This window comes from Balaenoptera borealis (genome assembly GCF_965194805.1).
Source record: "Balaenoptera borealis genome assembly, chromosome: 1".
In the NCBI taxonomy this organism is placed as follows: domain Eukaryota; kingdom Metazoa; phylum Chordata; class Mammalia; order Artiodactyla; family Balaenopteridae; genus Balaenoptera; species Balaenoptera borealis.
The window spans coordinates 181,948,310-181,964,026 of NC_138860.1; the positions used below are offsets into that span (position 1 = coordinate 181,948,310).

General features: G+C 58.4%; 1 protein-coding gene across 13 annotated transcripts; it reads right to left on the reverse strand.

Moving 5' to 3' along the window:
• Positions 1-285: 285 nt before the first annotated feature.
• LOC309623959 (chloride channel protein ClC-Ka) lies at positions 286-13,105 on the reverse strand. 13 transcript variants are annotated; one of them, XM_082381406.1, is made up of 21 exons: positions 13,011-13,105; positions 12,295-12,401; positions 11,507-11,635; positions 10,658-10,786; positions 9,486-9,625; positions 9,067-9,144; positions 8,896-8,974; positions 8,215-8,340; positions 7,749-7,833; positions 7,532-7,633; positions 6,890-6,974; positions 6,460-6,633; positions 5,926-5,995; positions 5,646-5,756; positions 5,069-5,282; positions 4,848-4,946; positions 4,044-4,177; positions 2,304-2,392; positions 2,073-2,156; positions 1,226-1,312; positions 286-742 (listed from the first exon to the last, which is right to left on the reverse strand). In XM_082381406.1, exons 2-21 carry the CDS (start codon positions 12,392-12,394, stop codon positions 695-697), a joined length of 2,163 nt encoding a protein of 720 aa, XP_082237532.1. In that variant the 5' UTR covers positions 12,395-12,401; positions 13,011-13,105; the 3' UTR covers positions 286-694. The 13 variants fall into 13 exon arrangements, 12 of the variants coding, with proteins under 12 accessions (XP_082237532.1, XP_082237531.1, XP_082237528.1 ...); XM_082381405.1 differs by having other exon boundaries at positions 12,950-13,096; XM_082381402.1 differs by lacking the exon at positions 10,658-10,786 and having other exon boundaries at positions 12,950-13,082.
• Positions 13,106-15,717: the final 2,612 nt, after the last annotated feature.

Here is a 15,717-nt window from a genome sequence, read left to right on the forward strand (position 1 = left end):
CCCTGGCTCAGCCAAGGAGGAGGCTGAGGCTGCTGGAGTGAGGGAAACTGGGCCACAGGGTCGTGCTTACACATGAGGACAAGTATCATAAGACCTGGTGGGAACCTGCTTTCATAACTCCCTGCCAGGAAGGGAGACGTGAGGAGGCGTGGGAAACCAGGGCCCAGGCCTGCAATGCCCACATGACCACCAGGGGGCCCCCAAGAGCTCACTCAGGGCCGGCGAATGTGGCCTTGCTAAGGAGGCAAGATAATGCCCTGGATGCTGAGATGAGGGACAGATGGCTCTGGCAATCAGCTTTATTCTTTCTCAGGAGCCTCTGGTTGGGAGTCATACAACCCTCAGAGGGCATCTCTGCGTGCCCTTGGCGATAGAATATACCAGTGTCTTCATTCGTGAATTTGATTCTTTCATGGAGCACCCACCATATGCTGGTTTTCTGCTGTCTTGCATTCTGAGTTCTGTCCAGAGGGGGATTTGTCCTTCAAGGCAGGTAGCACTTGTTTCATGGAGAATGGGACGTGGTGACTATGGGGCCTCTTCAGTGCTAGCTTAGCTGCCTACTTCGCCGAGGAGTTGAGCTGGGCTGGAGGGGAGGGGTGTGTTATGATGGGGAGGGGGGAGAGGCAGGGTCTCCGCCCCATCTCCTTCACCAGGGCAGCTGAGGGGCCCTGTTTCATCTTGCCAGGCTGGCTCACTTTGGGGCCGGAGGGTTTGTCAGGTTGGAAATTGCTTTCTTCAACTAGAACAGAGAACAGAGTGGGGAGGATGTAGAGGAGATTGCAAGTGGGGGGGCGCCAGTATAGTTTGACTCCCCTAAGGGTTGATTCTGGAGTGAACGTTAGAGCCAGTGCCTCCCTATTGCATAGATCAGATCATTGAGGCCCAGAGAATGGCAGGGCTGGCCACAAAATAAGGTAGAGGTAGCTGGACCAACTGGCTGGCTACTCTGGGCCAGGAAGTGAGGCTCATCAGAATCCCATGAGGCCCCTCTAAATTTTTTTTTTTTTTTTGGCCATGCTGTGCAGCATGTGGGATCTTAGTTCCCCAACCAGGGATCAAACCCACGCCCCCTGTAGTGGAAGAGCAGAATCTTAACCACAGGACCACCAGGGAAGTCCCAAGGCCCCTCCAAATTTGATGGCAGAATTTTGGTGCCCCCCCACCTCCCCAGCCTGTTCGAGCATGGCTCCTCCCCTTTGCTCCACCCTCGGGACCATGGTACCTCCACCCAAGACACGAAGCCCACAGCTCTGCCATGAGACGTCACGAAGAGGGACTGAAGTTTCAACAGCTCGAAGAGGTTGTGTGCCTGCAGGGGGGGCGGTTAGGAAACACTGGAGGATAGGTGACACCCACCCCAACCCTCTGGCTTCAGTTTCTTCCTAGCTTGGCAGCTTTGAGCAGAGGTGAAGGCCCGGGCCAGGCTCTGTCCCAGTGGTGCCCACCCGACCTTGTTTCTGAGCCTGGGAGGGCTGGACAGCTGTGATGGTGGGTGGGAGACCAAGACCTGGGCCTGCAATGTCCAATGTGACCACCAGGGGTCCCCAGAGTCCACAAAAGGGACTAGGGGAAAGGACACGTTTTTCAGCATCATCTGGCATCATCCACTGGCACAGAGGGATTGGGGCCACCCTTAGGTCCCCAACCTGCTTCTGTCCCTCCATGACCCATGTGCCAGGCTCTGTGCTTGCAGGGGGGAGAGGATCAGCATTCAGAGTGATTAAGTACTTTGCCCAAGATCACACAGGCAGAATGTGGTGGACCTGAAATTGAAACCCATGTGTGCCTTGATGAAAAGACATATTTTTAACCACTGTTTCTCTCCATCCAGAATCTTCTGTTTCCCAAGCTCTCCCTCTTCCCTAGTCTCTGCATCATCCCAACAGCCCTGGAACTGAGAGACAGAGAGGGCGGGAACTGCATGCCCATTCCACAGGTGAGGAAGCAGGCACAGGAGGAACAGAGAGCCACATAGCATGTCCAGGAAGCTGGAGCCAAGTTTCCCTCCCAGGCTCTTCCCCTCTATCCCAGGGCCCCTGTCTGCCCACAGCCCAAATTTTCCCCATTACCTGGTGCAGGGAGGTCTCCGGGGACAGCTTCAGGGTCACTGGCTCCACAGGGCAGCCCCCAGCCAAGATGTCTTGCAGACACTGCTGGGGATGGGGGAAGGGTTATGGGGGCCTGGGACAGCTCCCCCTTCCCCAGGCAGCCCCTCTCAAACCACAGGCTATCAGCTAGCCACTCCCCTCACAACCCTGCTGACTCCCCATCCACTACTGACACCTCATATGAGCACTCACCTGGTGTCCTGGAACCCAGGAGGATGGCTCAGCCTGGAGGGCCTGCACCAGCTGTGCCCTTTGCACGGTGCCCACCAGTATCTGAGACTCTGGACAAGTGGAGAGGGAGAGGAAAAAAGCCACATTATGAAAAAGAAACTTACATTTACTGGACAGCTACGATGTGCCAAGAACTGTGCTGGGTGTTCTCATGACTCTTGGGAACGTACAGCACCTATGGGTCAGGAACTATTATCACCCATTTTACGGAAGAGGAAACCGAGGCTCAGAGGCACAGAGAGGTTAGTTGTCTTGCCCAAGGTCACTCAGCTTCTGACGTGGAGGAGTGGTAGCTGAGGGTGGCCAAGTAAGGCTGCCAGGGGGCCGGGAGGTAAACTTCCCACCCCAAGATGCCCCACCTGGCAGGGCCTCAAGGCAGGAGCAGGTCTGGGACACCTGCATGAAAATGTCTGTGCGTCAGGGCTGGGCTTTGTCCCTCATTTCCCATGGGAAGTTTCACTGGCTCAGCCCAGTGAAGGCACGAACCCGGAAGGCCACCGTGTTCTGAGGTCCTCCTGTGTGCTGGATCCAGGCTTCGCAAGCCTCACTCCAGGGTATCACTGGAGTCTGCAGGTATTTAGTTTTGAGGGACAGCCTGATATTTTTGCTTTTTGTCCAGTAAAATAAAAACTTTACGACTGGACATACAAATGCTCCCTGTTTAAAAACAAAAACAATTAAAGCTATTTCTTGGATGAGCAGCAGGGTCCCACCGGCTGGGCCTGTGCTGGTTGGGAACTCTTTGCTTCCTGTGGTTCTAAGGGTAGAAGTGGAGTTTGTCTTGTTCTAGCAGGGGGGGGTGAAGCTTCTTGAGGGGTCATCCATGTGCAGATATTTTCAAATGTGATATTTGGCGTGTTCTATGGGATGTTATAGGTGTCCCAATTTGGGTGGGGAGAAGGGCCTGGCCTTTGGGATGAGAACCTCTGACAGCTCTGTCCTCCCTAGTTTCCAGATGTGGCAACTGCAGTTCATAGAGCTTAAGGGATTTATCTACAGTTCTGCTGCTCATAAATAGCTTTATGCCTCTTGGGGTAGGCATGGGGATGACCCATACCGTTGTACGGGTTGCTCACTGCACGAGATACCTGCCCAAAGGACAAGTGGGGGTCAAAATCCAGCCGTGCTATGCTTGCCAAGTGTGCATTTTGTTTCATTTGCACAAAGGGGACATATGGGCTGACAGTGGCCCTGAGTGGGGCATGGCTGTCCCCTCCCTACCCCCCAGCTTATCTTTCCCACTCATACTGTACTTGTCCTAGAGGGAAATGATGCTCTAGCTAGGTCCTCTCCAAAGATTCAGCTTATGTGTCTTTTAACAAGGGCCCCCACTCATTTTTCTCTAAAAGGATGTCTTTCTCATGGCAACAGGGTTGAGGGAGGTGACTCAGTTGGGGAATGCCTGAAGGGGAGACTGAGGGATGGAGCCTTCTGGGAGGCCCTAGTAGTGTTCCCATCATCCTACCCCTGCTCCCCAAGTAGGATGGCTATTACCTCCATTTTACCAATGAGGAAACTGAGGCTCAGAGAGGTGAAGTGACTTGCCCAAGGTCACACAGTTGCAGAGCCTGGTTTTGGATCCAGGTGCCTGATAGGTACAATGCCCTGCTTACCCATTCCTGGGCCTGACCCTCCCAGGTCCAAGAGGAAGGTAGAGGGAATGCCCCCTCCCCATTCATGCTCCCCCTTCCTGTCGGGCACCTGTGCTCTCCACCAGGGGGTACTCGGCAGTGTCTGTGGAGGTCACGACCTTGACCACCTCCTCCTGCGGTGTGTCCTTGGCCAGCGTGGTGATGGTACGGTTCATGAAGTGCTCCACAGTTACATGGTGAGAGCTGGGGCAGAGGGATGCTCCCATCAGGTCCTGGGGTGGGGGGTTATCCAGACCCCTGGACAAGCTGGGGGGACCCGGGAGGAGTTTTGCCGGTTCTCCAGTGTGGGCAGGGTCTAAGAGATTCCTGGGATGAACAGCTGCTAGCACCACAAGGTGGGGAGGGAGGAACCTGGGGACCAGCTGGCCTATGGCCTGGCTCTGGATTCCCAGCCCTCTGGACCCCTATCTCCCCCCTAGACCAGCTCTACTTTGATCTGTTTTATTCAGAAGCCGTCCCTGGAGAATTTCATTTGAAGAAAAGTTTTATGGCATAAAGGGAAAAAAGAGCTTTAAAGTTTGAAAATCACTGGAGTAACCACCCCCATTTAACAGATGGGGAAACTGAGTCTGGAGAAGGGGGCAACTTGCACATGTTTGGAGCTGGGCCTTGGACCCAGGACTCTCAGACCCTCTTAGTCCTCCTTCTCTGGGGACAGAGGCTGCTCGGCCCTGTCTGGTTGAGTAAGGACCTCAAAGCTCACTTCCACTGCAGTATTCCAGTCCCACCTCCAGCTCCCAACGCCCCAGTGAGGACAGCAGAGCAGGAGCAGGGGGAGGGGTGGGACCTCCCAGAGCTGGTGCTGACTCTCTGTGTGACCTGGAACAAGACATGGCACCTCTCTGAGCCCCACCTTCTGACAAATGGGCGATATCTGTCCTCCTGTTGTGGAGACCGACTGATGACCAGTAAGACACTGAGGCCAAGGACTCCCCCAAGGTCACACAGGGAGCTGGAGAGAATGGAGACTAGGGAGCAGCCATGTGTCGGCCCCTCCCACACTCACCCATGTCCAAGGTCAGCCCACCCAGACACCATCACCTCAGTCAGCCAGCCTGAGCAGACACCGCTCACCTGATATTTCGGCACCGGATCCACGGAAGGTATGGCAGTTTCTTGACAATGATGGTGCCGTCATAGAAGGAGGGCTGGAAACTCTGGGCGATGGCGTTGGCCGCCAGCACCGCCATCAGCACAGGTAGTGCGTGCACGATCTGGCCAGTCAGCTCAAAGGCCAGCAATGCTGTGGAGATGGTGTGGGTCACAGCCCCTGAGAAAGCCGCAGCCCCTGCAGGGGGCAGAGCCAGGGAGCGGGGCTCAGGCCAGGGGACAGCTTCATGCAAAGGGCAAGGCTGCTGTGACTATGGCCATGGGCTGGGGTGGGAATTGTCCAGAGGCCACACATTGGCCACTGTTGGAAGTGCCCTATGCCTGGGCTTGGTGAGGGAAGGAGCAGTAGGGAAGAGGGGGCATCAGAGACAAGACAGGAGCTAGAAAAAGTAATGGAGGCTAAGGGGAGGGGCTCAGGGAAGGGTGGGGCTCATTGGGAGGCTAATGACCTCCCCATGCCCTGCAGAACTACTGGCTGATTCTCCGGGTCCAGCCCAGACCCACGATGTTTGCCCATCCAGTGGGAACCCGGTTTACTCACCTGCCAGGGCATACCCCCCAGGCATGATGGGGTTGGTGACCCCTCCAGCCACGATGCCCTCTGGGAAGGCAACAGAGAGGGCCTCCCCTATGAGGCGCCCGATGGCAGCTCCTGGTCACAGATTTAGGGTGAGGACAGCGAGCCAGGCTGACTCGGTCCCCACAGCCCTCCATCCCTGGGGATCACCCTCAGTACCATCCTGGGGAGGTGGGTGGACCAGGAGCCATGACCCTGTCCCGATAACCCTGAGTCTCTCAGGCCCTCAACACCCCAGACTTACCGAAGATAAATATGGGCATGAAGTACCCAGAGGGCATGGGGATTGTGGTGGCCAGAATTATCATCCAGAACTGTGGGTGGTGGGAACCGAGGGGGCAGAGGTTAGAGGCAGCTGGACAAGAATAGGCAAGGGAAGGACAAGACAGGGGACAGGGGGGTTTCTCAGGGAGAAGGAGGGTGCCCAGGCACACGCCCATCGCCAGTATCTGGTGTGAGGGAAGGTGTGCCCAGGGGAAGGATCCCCACCCTGGCAAATTGCCTACTGTGTGCCTGGCACTGTGCCAGAGATTCTCCTTTCTTCCCTCTCAACCTTCCTTGATGTGAGCACAGTAACTAGCCCATTTTAAAGATGAGGAAACTGAGGCTCAGAGAGCTGAAGCAACTTGCCCAGGACCACACAGCGGGCAGAGGTCAGGTCAGAGAGTCTGCATGAAGGCCTAGGCCCTGCGCCACGTACATGCTACGGGGAGGTACCCCATCCCACCCAAGGCTGGCCTCAGCTCTGTGCACATCCCTGGGGGCCCCGGGAGCCCACCTTCATAACCAGGAAGAAGGCGAGGGTCCCAAAGATGGTGAACCGCGGGTGGTACCATTCGAACCATAGGTTCTGTGGGTCGGGCTCCGAGGGCCAGGGTGGGGACGAGTTCCGGGTCATCAGCGCCCACGAGTTATTGTCGAACAGTGAGTCCAGATGCTCCCTCATGGACAGCTGGAGAGGGGGGCAGCTCGGAGTTCTGCGTGAGGGCCGGGCGGCAGTCCCTGCCACCCCCCCACTGCCTGACCCTGCCTCGAATCCTCCTCTGCCACTTCCTGTTGGGGGGAGACCTTGGGAAGGGCTCTGGCCCTCCTGGAGCTGCACAGCCATCCCCTTATAGGCGTTGTGGGGATTAAGGGAGACGATGGGCACCAGTCGGACAACGACTGGGCATTCCCCCCTCTGGCCACCCCGGCTCAGCACCCCTTACCCGAGAAGCCATGAAGCGGCCCACGCCAGGGGGATAGGTGATGGAGGCGAGAACCAAGGCCGCCAGAGCCGAATACAGAGGCTTGCTGTGGGGCAGGGGGGTGGGGGGGTACAGCGCCAGCTCCAGTGCCAGCCGTCCTCTTCCCCTCCCCCCACCCCACGGAGCGGCCCCGCCACCCTGGGGGCTGACGCTGAGGCAGGAACGGGAGGAAGAGGCACAGGAGCAGGGGACGTGTGGGGGTCAACCCCACACCGCTCGGGTAAGCAGGGGTCGGGGCTGATAGGAGAGCTTGGGACAGAGGCAGGCTGCCCGCCAGGCAGGTGGGACCAGGGCAGGACGGCCAAGGTGGAGGAGGGCTGATTCTGAAATGCCAACGCCAGGGGGCAGACAAGGTTGGGAAGGAGAGGGGGCTCAGTAAGGGGCCTGGGGCTCCACGGGGAAGTAGGGGTTCAGTGAGGGGGAGGGGGGTTAGTGAGGGAGGGAGGGCTCAAATATTGGGGTTGGTAGCCTAGCAAGTGGGGGAGCAGTTACTATGCGGACCTGGACAGGGATGTTAGTGAGGTGGTGGGGATCTCTATATAAGGCTCAGGAGAGTCTAGGGGCATCACCCTGAGGGGTCCCTGGCCCCCATTCAGAGCCCACCTGGTGGCCAGCAGTTTGGAGAGGACCCGATTGGTCTTGACAAAGCTGAGGAACGTTCGCTGACAGAAGAGGTAAGCACAGCTCAGGATGCCACAGATGGCCCTGCAGGGAGGGGAGGGGAGGGGAGTCCAGAGCCCCTCGCCAGAACCAAGGGCAGCAGTTCAGGCTGGGGGAGGCCCCCAGTTGGGCTCTTGAGGGGCCAGAGGCATCCACTCACCCCAGCGCCACAAAAAAGAAGATCTCTGGCAGGTCAAAGGGGACATCTACCCGGAAACTGGTCTTGTAGAGGGAGGTGATGGTCTCTGGGGAAGGAGGGGAGTGGGGATCAGGGACCACACTCCTACCCCAGCCAAACCGAAGGCTCAGAATGAACAGGCAGGAGCGGAGGTGCTGCCACATCCTGCCCCCAAATACCCTTTCCCTGGCCCTGCCTCCCCTGCCAGCTTCATCCTCTTCTACCCTCGGGGCTCCCATCCTTCATGCTCAGTACAGGTCAATTCGTTTCCACACTTCTAGAAGGAGGGCAGTGGAGAGGAAGAAGAGAAGAGAGAGGAGAAAAGAGAGAGGAGGGAGAGGAAAGGGAGGAGGAGGGAAAGGGAAGAGAGAGGGAGAAGGGAGGGGAGGAGGGAGGAGGGAGGAGGGAGGGAAGGCGGGGCAGGGGGCAGGGTCTAGGGCGGGCTCACCCTGCTCGCTGTTGAAGACAGCCAGGAGGCGGAACATGAAGGCCCCACAGGTGGCAGCGAAGAAGCCCCTCCAGTAATCCCAGACCGAGAAGTGGGAGGACATGACCTCGATGCTGAACAGGACGCCTGGGGGCGACACGGAGCTTAGACAGACACCACCACGCCCATCCCAGCGCCCTGACCACTCCCGTCCTGCTCTCCCACAGCCCGAACAGACAGGGCCACCCTTTCTCTTTGGTCCTGAGCTGAGGGGAGGGGAGGGCAGGGCGAGAGCCCCCTGCCCAGGGAACAGGCTTGTAGGCGCTCCTCTCGGCCATCTCAAACCTTACAACAGCCTTTGGGGTGGGGACGATTACAATCCCCATTTTACAGATGAGGAAATGAGGCTGAGAGCTGAACTCACCGGCCCAGGGTCACGCAAGGGGAGCTGAGTTTCAAACCCAAGTCTGTCTAATGTGACCGTGAAGCATCTCGACGCCCACCCCCACCTCCACCCTGGGGCGGCTCTGCCCTCCCGGTAAGACTGAAGTAACAACCAAGACCGGATTAGCCGTCATCCTCCCTGCAGGTTCCTCCCCTGGGCGGGGGAGCGAGCTGGTCAGTCTGCCAGGGGAGGGACGTGGGATGGGGGGGGGGTGGAAGCCCGGGGTGCAGGGGGAGGGCCGTGAGGGAGGGCCTCACCGCTGAAGGGCGCTGCGAACACTGTGGCCACGCCCACCGCCGCTGCCGCCACCAGCATTTCGTTCTGCTTGCTCTTGTTCTGGGGGGATCCGGAGTCCCGGGCTGAGAGTCAACCCCCGCCCTCCCCTCCGTCTCATTCCTCCAAGCGGGGGGGGCCCATGAGCCCCTTACCTCAGACTCCCCAATGGCCTTGGTGCGCATGCGGCCCAGGTAGGCAGCGATCATCACAGACAGGTGCACGAAGGGGCCCTGCCAGAGGAGGTGTGCGCACAGGGCACAGGGTCCGCCCCTTGGGGGGAGCGGGGCCCTTGCTCCTCCCCTTCCTCCCCTTCCGGGCGCAGGGTTGAGGGGTAGAGGGAGCCTCATCCAGAGACAGCTCGGCTGCCCCACCCACTCCCTGTGCCTCCATCTCCCCAGTTCCTCTGTCACACTCTGGGGACCTGGCCTGTCTCCTCCCCAAGACTGAGCCCCGCGAAGGCAGGCCCTGGCCTGAGTTCCCCCTGACCTAGCTTCGGTGGGGATGGAGAAAAGGCAGAGGGGGCAGGAGGGCAGGGTGGGACGGGGTGGGGTGCTCTCATGCCCTTCCATACCACTTTGCCCAGGAAGATGGTGCTGCCCGTGGCCAGGGTGCAGGTGAGGCCCACCACCTTGGCCCCGAAGTTCTTGATATCCAGGTAGTCCTCCAAGACCACGCCCGACAGAATGGTCTTCAGCTCCGGAATTCCAGAACCTTGGCGGGGGATGGATGGACGGGGTGGGGGTGGGAAGTAAGAGGAGGGACAATCTCTAGATAAACCCTTATCACTTTACCCTGCACAGGGTTTCACATCATGATCTTGTCAGGTCTCCTAAACCCTGTGAGTTAGGATTCCTAAATTCATTTTGCAGATGAGGAAGCGGAGGGTCAGAGAGGGGATGTGAATTGCCTACGTTCTTCCAGCTGGTCCTGCCAGTCAGCTATTGCAGGATGGGGGGGAACCTAGGAGAGAATCTCAGGCCACCCAGATGCATCCCTGCAGCTCCCCTGTGCTGCTGGCCTGGAGCTGAAAGCAGAGCTGAGAGGCATAGAAGAGATGCGCCCCTCCGTGAGCCCCTCCCTGGGGAACCATGGTGCCGGCCCAGAGGAGCCCTCAGAAAGGGAACAGAGCCAGCAGTGACCCGAGTCAAGCAAGATCTGTCCTTCTGGGGCTTCCCTGGTGGCGCAGTGGTTAAGAATCCGCCTGCCAACACAAGGGACACGGGTTCGAGCCCTGGCCTGGGAAGATCCCACATGCCACAGAGCAACTAAGCCCGTGCGCCACAACTACTGAGCCTGCACTCTAGAGCCCGCGAGCCACAACTACTGAGCCCACATGACACAACTACTGAAGCCTCCGCGCCTAGAGCCCGTGCTCCGCAACAAGAGAAGCCACGACAATGAGAAGCCTGCGCACCGCAACGAAGAGTAGCCCCCGCTCACTGCAACTAGAGAAAGCCCGCACACAGCAACGAAGACCCAACACAGCCATAAATAAATAAATAAATAAATAAATAAATAAATAAATAAATATATATATATATATTAAAAAAAAAGATCTGTCCTTCTCACTGTGTGACTTCAGGCAACTTACACAACTCTTCTGAGCCTGGCTTCTCTGGCTGTGAAGTGGGGTTACTGTTTCCTGCCTCCCCCCATCAGGAGCCCCGAGGGACAGGAAAAGGCTTTGGGCAGTGGGCACTGCGGGGCAAGGCAAACAGGTGAATGGCATGGTGATGGGCTTACCTCCCGAGAAGGGCGTGATGCTCTGGGAAAAGCCTGAGGAGAAGGAGACCAGGGCCACAGGGTACACGGTCCAGGAGAGATACCGGAGTAGGTGGCTGTCCCCAATCTCCCGGTACAGCCACTTGTGTGCTGGGGACAGCAGGGAGTCAAGGAGCCATCCACAGGCTCTGCAGCCCTCAGGCGCCCACTTGCTGGCCAGGAAATGGAGGCTCAGAGAGGGGTGGCCCAGGGCCACCCAGTAAGTGGCAGACCCCCAAGAGGAGGCAAGAGTAGGACCCTGGATCATATCCCAGTGTTGCCACTCCCTAGCTGAGTGACCTTTTGCAAGCCATTCAACATCTCTGAGCCTCTGTTTCCCCATCTGTCAAATGGGCTCTCAGATGAGGTCTGGTGCATGGCAGGACCTTGTAATGCCACCTGAGCAAGTCTCCCAGAGAAGGTGTGTTAGACACTTCCTGCCCCATGCCCCCTCTTCCAGGGAGACCTCAGGGTGGAGAGAGCCTGCCGAAGCATGGGGAGAGAAGGTTCTATGCCTGGTGGTCTAGACAAATGTTCTCCCCCACAGTTACTGAGCTGAGAGCAAGGAAGGAGAAGAAGGAGCAGGGGCGGCAGGAAGCGGTGGGCATAGAGCTCAGAGGAAGAAGGAATATTTGGTCTTTCACTCATTGTGCAGATGAGGAGACTGAGGCCCAGAGAGGGGCAGGAGCCTGCCCAGGGTCACCCAGCAAGTCAAGAGCAAAGCCAGGACCAGACCCAGGCCTCCTCCCCACCCCCGCTGCACCTGGCGGCCCCTCTGGCATCCCGAAAGCCCCGGGTCCAGAGCAGGCGTGCGCGCCGGGGAGGGGTTACCTCGGACCACACGCCCGACAGTGAAGCTCATGGTGTAGCTGATCAGGGCCATGAGCACCCCAAGGGTCATCAGGAAGTACCAGTCCTCACCCATGCGGAACAGCTTCTGCTTCAACCACTCGAGGCCACCTGGGGCAGGGGCATCGGGTCGTAGCCCAGGGCCCAGTGAGGGCACGGGGCGGGGGCGGGGGGCAGGGGCTGTGTGGGGCTGGGGCCAGGTGGTCGAATCCAGGGAAGCTGGGAGGGGGCTCTGCCTCACGTGAGAGACAGCAGGATTTGTGCAAGTGAAGGTGGCAGCACGGTGGGCGCCAGGCCTATTGGCCCCGCCAGGAGGGGGCCTTTGACCCATCCGCCCTCCCCACCCCTGCCCCTTCCTGAGGTACTTATGGAAGAATGACAGAGGGGGTAGGGTGTGGAGGGAGGGCTGGGAGCTACACTTTCTCCAGCATCTCCGCAGGGGCCATAGCTTAGAGGACACGAGAGTCTAGAGAGACTGCTCTGCTGTCCCAGGACCGGTGGGGCTGTCCTGGTGTCAGGCCAGAGAGCACCCACTGGGCCCCTAGCAAGGTCCCCGGCAGAGTGGTCAGGCCTGGGGGCTGCGTTCCCAAAAGGCAGAGAGCAAACATCTAGCACGTCTGACCCACAGACTGGCAGACAGATCCCTTCCCTCCCTGCCGCCCAGGAGGGGGGCAGCTCTTGGGCTCCAAGGTGGGGGGGGGAGGCGGACCCGGGGAGGCTGATGTCCCGAGGGGTTTTCAACAGGGAGCGGAAGGGAACCTAGCTGTCACCTCGGATGCCTCGGCGGATGCGGGGACACGGGCCCCATAGCTCCTGAAGTGTCACAGGATTCCCCGAGGAGCCCTCACGAAGCCCTACCAGCTCCTCCATCAGGTCCCTGAGGGAGTGGACAGGCAGACGGACCCTTGGTGAGCTGCTGTAACGCCCTTAGCCAGCCACTGGGCCCTTCCAATACCTACTTCCCAGATAGAAGGGAAAGGTGGCATTTTCAGGAGGGGACATGGGTCTGGTGTGCCTTCATTCCTGAGGGGGTGGCCCCGAGGGTGCGAGTGTGTGTGTTAATGTTTGGGATGAGGGCGGTGGTTCCTAGCTGTCCCCTCCATGTCCAGCAGCAGGTTGATCAAGGCAGGACCCCAGGCTCAGAGCCCCCTTCCCCATCCTGTGGCCACCACTCCTACCCTCCCTGGACGCTTGTCTGCCTCCACTGCTCAGAGCAGTCTCCTTGCCCAGGGGAGTCACTGTCACACTGTGGGCTCCCCATGGACCACTCTGACTCCCAATGCCCATCCCTGAGCCTCCTCCCCCTCGGCTCAGGCCAGAGTCAGGAAAACCCCAGGCCCAGAAGGAGAAGCCGTGAGGGTCAAAAGGAGGTGCTGGCTCCCTGCCCCCCAGTCTCCTGCTCCTGCCCTACCTGCCCTGCCTTACCCTGGTCCTGGCAGGTTCCATCCAAGTCCCTGCCCCAGCTCTGCACCCGGCGGCCCCTCACCTCTGTCAGTCCGCTCTGCTGTGGCCCCAGGCAGCCCTCCTCTGACAGAGACTCCTTTGCTTGTAGCTCAGGTGCACCTGGACAGGTGTGTATTCCACCAATCAACATCCTGGCCCCCCTTCCTCCCCGCCCCACCCCGCCGGGGTTTACCCTGGCCATTAAGAATGTCCTTGACAAACCAACTGGAACTGCCCCGGCCAGCTGAGTGGTGCAGGCCAGAGCAGCCAGGAGGGACGAGGGGCAGGGGCTCCCCAACCTACCAGAGCCACACAGAGGCGGGTGGCACCCAACCCAGCTACCAGCTGGGGTACACAGGGCCTGGGTGGGGGAAGCTCATGACACAGCAGGATGGTGAGGGGTCATCTGCAGGGGCTGAAGGTCAGGGCTCTGGGTTCTCAGAGCTGGGCATGGGAGGGGTTTGAAAGAGCAGAGAAGGAAGAGGAGAAGGACCCATAGGGAAGGGCTGCTATTATTACTGCATCTTTGCTGTATGCCAGGCACTGTGCTCAACCCTCCTCCAAATCAGTGAGTGCTCAGAGAAACCTAGCGAGGTGGGCAGTATTAGGCCATTTTAAAGAAATGGAGTTTCAGAACTTCCCTGGTGGTCCAGTGGGTAAGACTCCACACTCCCAGTGCAAGGGGCCAGTGTTCGATCCCTGGAACTAGATCCCGCATGCATGCCACAACTAAGAAGTCCGCATGTTGCAACTAAAGATCCCGCATGCCACAACAAAGATTCTGAGTGCCACAACTAAGACACGGCGCAGCCAAAATAAATGAATAAGTAATAAATAAATAAATATTTAAATAAAGAAACAGAGTTTCGGAGAATTGAGGCTGCTTGCTTGCCCAGGGTCACAGAGGCTGAGGGACAAAGTCAAAAGTTCCATCCAGGTTTGCCTGACTCCAAAGGCTTCACACCTGTCCGAGGTCCTGCCTTGAAGACCTGCCTTGCTCAGAGCTGGGGAGGGGGCCGACAAGCTGGAGCGGGGGAAGGGAATTGGGCAGAGGGGAGGAACTTGGGCTGGATCCTCATGTCCAGACCCTCCAGTCTGAGAAGACTGCCTCAAACCACAGCACCCAAGGGGCAGTGGCTCTGCTTGGGGCTTCTACGTAAATGCCACAGACCCTGTCCCACCCCAATGGAATGTAGGAACATGCACATTAGATCTGGAACCCAGTTCATCCTCCCAGCACCCTTGTGGGTCAGGGACAGCATCACCATTTTGCAGATAATAAATGGAGGATCAGAGAGGTGCAGTCACTCATCTAAGGTCACAAAGCAGAGGCTGAACCCAGACTTAGATTCTGTGGCTCTCCCTCTTCCCAGAGCTCCTCCAGCTCCTGTGGCTTAATCCTTCAGGGCAAGGGTTTTGGGCACAAAGCAGAGGATTTGTGCCTGATACCACTTTTAGAAGATTTGGGCAAGAGATCTGGGACAACTCCCCCGCCTCTTCCAGACAAAGCCCCCTTTCTGAAAATCACGATGGCCCTTCAATGACTTGTTAAAATCCTGAGGCCCTGAGCCACCCTCTGCCCCTAGATGTCAGCCAAGTTAATCCCAAATAGGAGCATGTGTGTGTTGTGAGCGGTGCGGTGGAGGCTTGCTGCTCTGCATGGACCTGGGCCCACCGTTGCCTCGGCGGCCCCAACCTGTGTATAGTAACAGGATAATTGGCCTCCCTGTTGATATCCCAAACCCGTCTCTGGTCTCGGGTAGCTGCTGGCTCCAACTCATAGCCAGCATCGGCCAGCCAGCCAGCACCGCACGTCCACACCCTCACCTCCAGCCCTGTGAGCATCAGGAAACTGGGAAGAGGGAAGCAAAGGGACATGGTGCTGGTGGCAAGTCCCTCCCAAAGCCATTTCCCCCTCATGCCAGCCCCCAACTTCTCCCTCTCCTGCATCAAGCAGTAAAGGGTGAGAGCTTGATGCCAGAGCAGCTCTCCCATCCCTAATGGGTCCTTCACCACTCGGAGCCTCAGTTTCCTCTTCTGTCCAATGAGGAGAGCCTGAGAGCCATGGCGGCAGGGCCCTATCTCTGCTTCATTCATCACAAGTCCCCCAGAGCCTCAACGGTGCCCGGCACATAGCAGGTGTTCAGTAGATACCTGCTGAGTGATGAGTGGTTTCCGAACACTGGCCTGTGGGCTGGCTGAGTGGGGACCTGATGGGAGCCGATTCCTGGTCCCTTCCCAAGACCCCAGATCAGAATCTTGGGGTACATGAGAAGAGTCTGTGTTTGTTGAAAGTCCCTCCAAGTGACTGGGATGCCCTGGCAGGTACGGGATTCAAGGCATTGGATCATCTCTGAAGCTCCTTCTGTCCCCGGGATCTGAAAGGAGAGACATGCACAGAGACAGGGGAATGGCCTTGATGACCTTTCAGGGTCCCTCCTGGCCACTGAAGTCAGTGGATCCAGTGCATGTGTGGGTGATGCCTCAGGGATGGGGGGAAGAGGGGGGAGGAATGGTGGGCGGGGGTGGGTAATGAGATCTGACGTCCAGGAGCAGTGACTCAGGCCCTCAGTGCCATGACCTTGTGTCTGCATTTAGCCACTGGCTCCTGTTTCCCTGGCTGGCGGCAGGCTTCTGGGTCCCACCCCCCCACCCCCACCCCCACCCCCACCCTCTTTCCATCTCACCTCAGTGCTGGTAACTTCCTGGCAGCCCTACTGGAACCCCGTCGGCCAGGATGGGTGACACAA

Coding starts and splice junctions, on each gene's coding strand:
- LOC309623959 (XM_082381401.1), bottom strand. CDS start 11,018: ATGGGGAAACAGAGGCTCAGAGATGTTGAATGGCTTGCAAAAGGTCAC. Junction 7,634..7,748: donor TTCTTTTTTGTGGCGCTGGG/GTGAGTGGATGC, acceptor CCCTCCCTGCAG/GGCCATCTGTGGCATCCTGA. Junction 2,393..4,043: donor CCCCCTGGTGGAGAGCACAG/GTGCCCGACAGG, acceptor CCACTTGTCCAG/AGTCTCAGATACTGGTGGGC.